Source organism: Cricetulus griseus, chromosome 3 (genome assembly GCF_003668045.3).
Source record: "Cricetulus griseus strain 17A/GY chromosome 3, alternate assembly CriGri-PICRH-1.0, whole genome shotgun sequence".
NCBI classification, from domain to species: Eukaryota; Metazoa; Chordata; class Mammalia; order Rodentia; family Cricetidae; genus Cricetulus; species Cricetulus griseus.
This window is the reverse complement of record NC_048596.1, coordinates 280,464,425-280,469,374: the sequence shown is the minus strand read 5'-3', so window position 1 is coordinate 280,469,374 and position 4,950 is coordinate 280,464,425. Positions and strand designations below refer to the sequence as shown.

The following is a 4,950-nucleotide window of genomic DNA, read 5'->3' as shown; positions in this document are numbered from 1 at the left end:
TGAGTTTGATGGACTCTGCTCTTCTTCATAAATGATTGATCTTCTTTGTACCTGAAAATTACATATTAAAAAGAATACTCCCCAACCCAGTCCCTCTGGGAATTTGCCAAGGGGCCACATTTTTAAAATTCATTACTTCAGTCAGTCCTAATTTCCAGTCATATGTTTGTTAATCTGTAATCCATAGATTCTGAATACCCAGTTATGTCTGCTTTGAGATGGAATATGATCACATCTGGGAGTCCAATGAACCAGAGGAAGTGATTACTTATGTTGTTCTATCATTAAATAAAACCAAGGAGTCAAATATTGAGATTAAAAACCAGATAGATCTAAAGAGTGATGGAGGAACAACCAGTTGACCCTGACTCTCCACAACTCCACATCAAGAAGGCCCATGAATCTTTCTAAGCCCCTCCCCATTCCTTCCTGTGTCTCTCTATCCTAATCTGGGTACTTCAAGGTTAATTCTGGCCAGCTGAATGCTGACTCCACCCTCTGATTTGAGGTTTAGCTTTATTGGCAGCCTCAGGAGTGTCAGAGTGTGATCAAAATATCCTACGATAGGAGTCCAATCTGCAGGCGTCATATCAGGGTCCTGGGTTAATTGTGGGTGATCCCGTGCTTATTATTATTGTTTGCGATGCTGGGGCTCCAACTCAGGTTCTTGGATACATTCTGCAAAGGCACTGGAGTGCTGAGCTGCACCCATACCTCCCAACGGTATTATGTGGAGGGAAATGGAAAGAAAAATATCTACCTGCTCAAAATACACAATATATCCTTTGCTCTCCCTCCCTCCCTCCCTCCCTCCTCCCCTCTCCCCCCCTCTCTCTGTGTGTGTGTGTGTGTGTGTGTGTGTGTGTGTGTGTGTGTGGTTAGGTAAGAAGATACCTTGGATATTATTCACCTGTTTTTCAAGACAGCATCTCTCATTGGTCTGGAGGTTGCCAAGAAGACCAGGCTAGCTGGCCAATGAGTTCCAGGAATCTAGTCATCATTACCCTCTCAGCACTAGGATTACAAGCAGGTATCCCCACACCCCACTCTTTAATGTGTATTTTTTGGAACTGAACTTCTGCATTGGCCATTTAACTATCTTCCCTGTTTTGCACAGTCTTTGGCTTTTGAACAATTTTGAAAAATGATTATTTTTATTTCATGTTTGTGGGTGTTTGGCCTGCATGTATGTCTGTGTGCCACTTGCACACCTTGTGCTGATGGAAGACAGAAAAGGGCATTGGATTCCCTGGAACTGGAGTTGCAGACAGTGGTGAGCTGCCATCTGGGAGCTAGGAATGGAACTGAAGTCATCTGGAAGAGCAGCCAGCACTCTTAACCACTGAGCCATCTGTCCAGTCCCAGGAATGCAGAGGCCATGCCAGTTTGGCTTCTAACCCTGGCATGGTGCAGGCTAGCTGCTAAGCCTGTTGATTCTTATCTCTTCCCTTTTTTGTCCTATAGGATGGCAGTGCACCTTATGGGGCCAGGTATGTGGGCTCCATGGTGGCTGATGTGCATCGTACCCTGGTCTATGGTGGAATCTTTATGTACCCAGCCAACCAGAAAAGTCCTAAAGGCAAGGTAACTTCCTATGTCCACTGGCTGCCAGGATAGACAGTGAGCTATTGGGATTCTTTTGCCCCAGGCTACTGTTATGGGTTTGTGGCTACTGTTATGGCTGCTGATCTGCTTTTGGGCACCTGTTTCCTTCAGAGCACAGAGGAAGATAAATAAGGTTTGTTCCTCCTAGTAAGTTTTGAAGTTGTGGTAGGTCTGGGGAAGAAAAGGCTAATGTGGTTATGATGGGCAAGCCTTATGGGTCCTCTGCTCCTCTGGCCTCATGCCCGTTGTTGGTTACAGTCACATGTTCATCTCTCATTTTCTCGAGAGTCACATGCTTTCATAGGCTGTGTCTGATTTTTACCAGCAGCACTAACTGAACAGGGATCATTGACAACCCCCCTCCCCGCCCCAGGGAATCAATCTACTTCCCAAAGAAACTGTGTTGTAAGCATGGTCTTTGTACTTATTCTTGGAGGGTTTGCATGTGCCCTGAGCACCACACAAGAATTCAGAACAAAACCTTCTCTTTAGAACCCCTTCAATGTCTCTAGAAAGGTAGCTTACAGAAGAGCCAGCAACAGCTTTATGATACAATATTGAAAACAGTCACTATCAAGTAGGAACCTTGTTACCCAAATTCTCCTATCATGGCAAGAACTGTCCACAGAAATGTGTCCAAATTCTGGCCAGCCACAAACGTCCACACCAACAGAAGAGATTTTATACATCATCCAAGCTGACTGTTGAGATTTTCATTATTGGAATGCCAGAATCAAAGCGAAGAAAACTATCACAGCCTATGAGATGGAATGAAAATTGTCATACACACAGGTTTGTGTATCTGGCATCTTTCTTTGTGAGTGTTTTGCTCACATCTCCCAACCTGCTGACCTCAGGGCCATGGAGAAATCTGCATAAGAGGGCCACAGGAAAGGAAAACACAGCAGAGTGTGAAGTGACATAGTGCAGAAGATGTGAAACTCTTGAACAAATCCACACTTGATGCATTCTTAATTCCAGAAGGTAGACCCAGATATGTTCACTATAATGACTGTAAGAGAGTGCAAAATGTCCACATATAGTTACACAAATGTGTCCTAAACACAGGGGCATTTGTCCAGATGTGTTTGTTGCATCGTGGCCATTATCCGTACTGAAGACACCCTCAGTGCTTGATCTCCATGCTTTAGCTCTTTGTGACCACATTTGTGTGTGCATGAGCATGTACATGTGTACACACATCTCTGTCTTGTGTGCTTGACTCCCATGACTGTGGTCGACCTTAAATGCACCATCCCACCAAAAAAAGGAGACCACACCATGAAATTCTGCTCTGAAGGCCAGCAGTGTATAACAGAGGTACCTGAGGTCCTCACCCACAAAAGGGCTTTATGTGCTAATATGGAGCTTTTAGAATGTATCTGAATTGACAAACTAGTTACAGTCTGACTTACAGCCCAACATCTAAATCCTCTTTCCTGTCCTCAAGTCCCCAAGACAAAGGAAGGGAGGAGGAAAAGAGAAAACCCTAGAAGCACCTATGGTGAAGATCTCCCTGGCTGAACTGTCAGTACGGAGTGTGCTGCCCAGTGTCCCTCTAGGGGATGATTAGGGACAAAATAGCTCCCAATTAGTTCTTCTCTGTCTTCCTTCAGGTGCCTGCTACTGTGAGGGACTCTGGTGAAGGCATCTTAAGTGTTGGGTTAACACATTGGTCATTTCCCCTGGAGTCTGATCCTGCTGTCTCTTGAATGTCTGGCCCTTCAGCCTAGACTGAAGACATTTTGTTCATATCCTTGAGACAGAAGCAGCAGCACCAATGATAATAAATAAACAAAAGCCAGAAAACAAAAAAATGAAAAACCAAGCAGGTAGAATAGACACAGATGTCTCCAGACAGATGATACATTGCTTTGGACTCACCTGGTCAGTGGTGCCCCACGGCACCCGAGAGGGAGAGGTGGATACCAGTCCATGGTACCCACCTGACACTCAGGCATCAGGCTCCTGTGGGGCTGATGGCTCAAGGAATACCCATGCTCAGAAGTCACACAGACAGCTCAGCTGTTCACACTGCTCTCAGTATTTAGGGGCATGCCTTGGGCTGTCTGTCCACTTTAAAAATGTGTACACTTGTCCTCATTTTTTTCTGCAGCTCCGGCTCCTGTATGAATGCAACCCTGTGGCCTATATTATTGAGCAGGCAGGAGGCATGGCAACCACAGGCACCCAGCCTGTACTGGATGTGAAGCCTGAGACTATTCACCAGCGAGTTCCCCTCATTTTAGGGTCCCCAGAGGATGTACAAGAATACCTCACCTGTGTGCAGAGAAACCAGGCAGGCAGGTAGTGAGCCTGGACTCATAAGCTCACTTCTCTTTGCCTTATACTCTGTTGTATGAAGGATTAGGCGAAGGATCACTGGAGATGGCAGGAAAGGCAAGTGAATCAAGTTTGCCAGGTCACTTTCAGAACATCACCCTGCTGCTAAGGGCAGGTTTAGAAGCCAGAGGTAAAGATACGGCCAAAGGGCCAAAATAAAAACACGGATGTGAAAAAAATTCCTGTCCTGGGTCTTCTGTCATGGACAACATAAACGGGCAAAATAGGACTGTGCCTTCCCATCTTCTGGCTCATATCCAGCATCTATCCTTCCACCCAAGGGTAAAAGGCACATGATCAGTTAAGGAGTGCCATGAAGTTCCTCGGCCCACATACATCGTGCCTGCATACACACATGTATGTGCTGATTGTTAGTAAAGATTTTGTGTTTTATTTTGAGTTAGGAATCTCAGGACTACTAGACGTTGAATTTCTCATTGAGCTCTTTTCAGTCTGTGAATTGGATGACAAGAAACCACATAGAAAATGTGGTTACCCTTTGGCAAAGTCAGATGTAACGTGGAGTTCATACTTAGAACTGAATGCTTGCAAGTTTTAATTTTTGCATGTTCATTTTTGGGAAGGATTTTAAGAGGCCCTAGAGTCTAACACAAAAGAGCTAGTCAAATGGTTCTACCCTTGTGTCAAGACTAAACAAGTATTATATGCCTCTACATATCAGCTTGTTTGATTGCATGTATATAAACTTGGGATACACACACACACACACACACACACACACACACACACACACACACACAGACAGACAGAGAGAGAGAGAGAGAGAACAATTAAATTTGTATAAAATATTTGCAAGTACACACTGAAGTGATTTAGCATTTTCAGACCATGATAGGTGAAATCCTGGGAAGAAAATCCAATTGAGGTGTAATTCTGACTTAATAACTAGGAGAGCCACCTGCTCTTTCTCCTAGAATATCAGTACCACACTTGCTTCCATCTTCAAGATGAATTACATGTTTGATCACAAGAATTCACTAG

General features: G+C 44.5%; 1 protein-coding gene across 1 annotated transcript in view; it reads left to right on the top strand.

The window, feature by feature from the left end:
- Window positions 1-3,916, top strand: part of LOC100761248 (fructose-1,6-bisphosphatase isozyme 2) — a 16,615-nt gene extending 12,699 nt beyond the window's left edge. The window contains exons 6-7 of the mRNA XM_027409672.2: window positions 1,465-1,584; window positions 3,722-3,916. Coding sequence (XP_027265473.1) covers window positions 1,465-1,584; window positions 3,722-3,916 — 315 coding nt within the window. The remainder of the gene's footprint in view (window positions 1-1,464; window positions 1,585-3,721) is intronic.
- The last annotated feature ends 1,034 nt before the right edge of the window (window positions 3,917-4,950 follow it).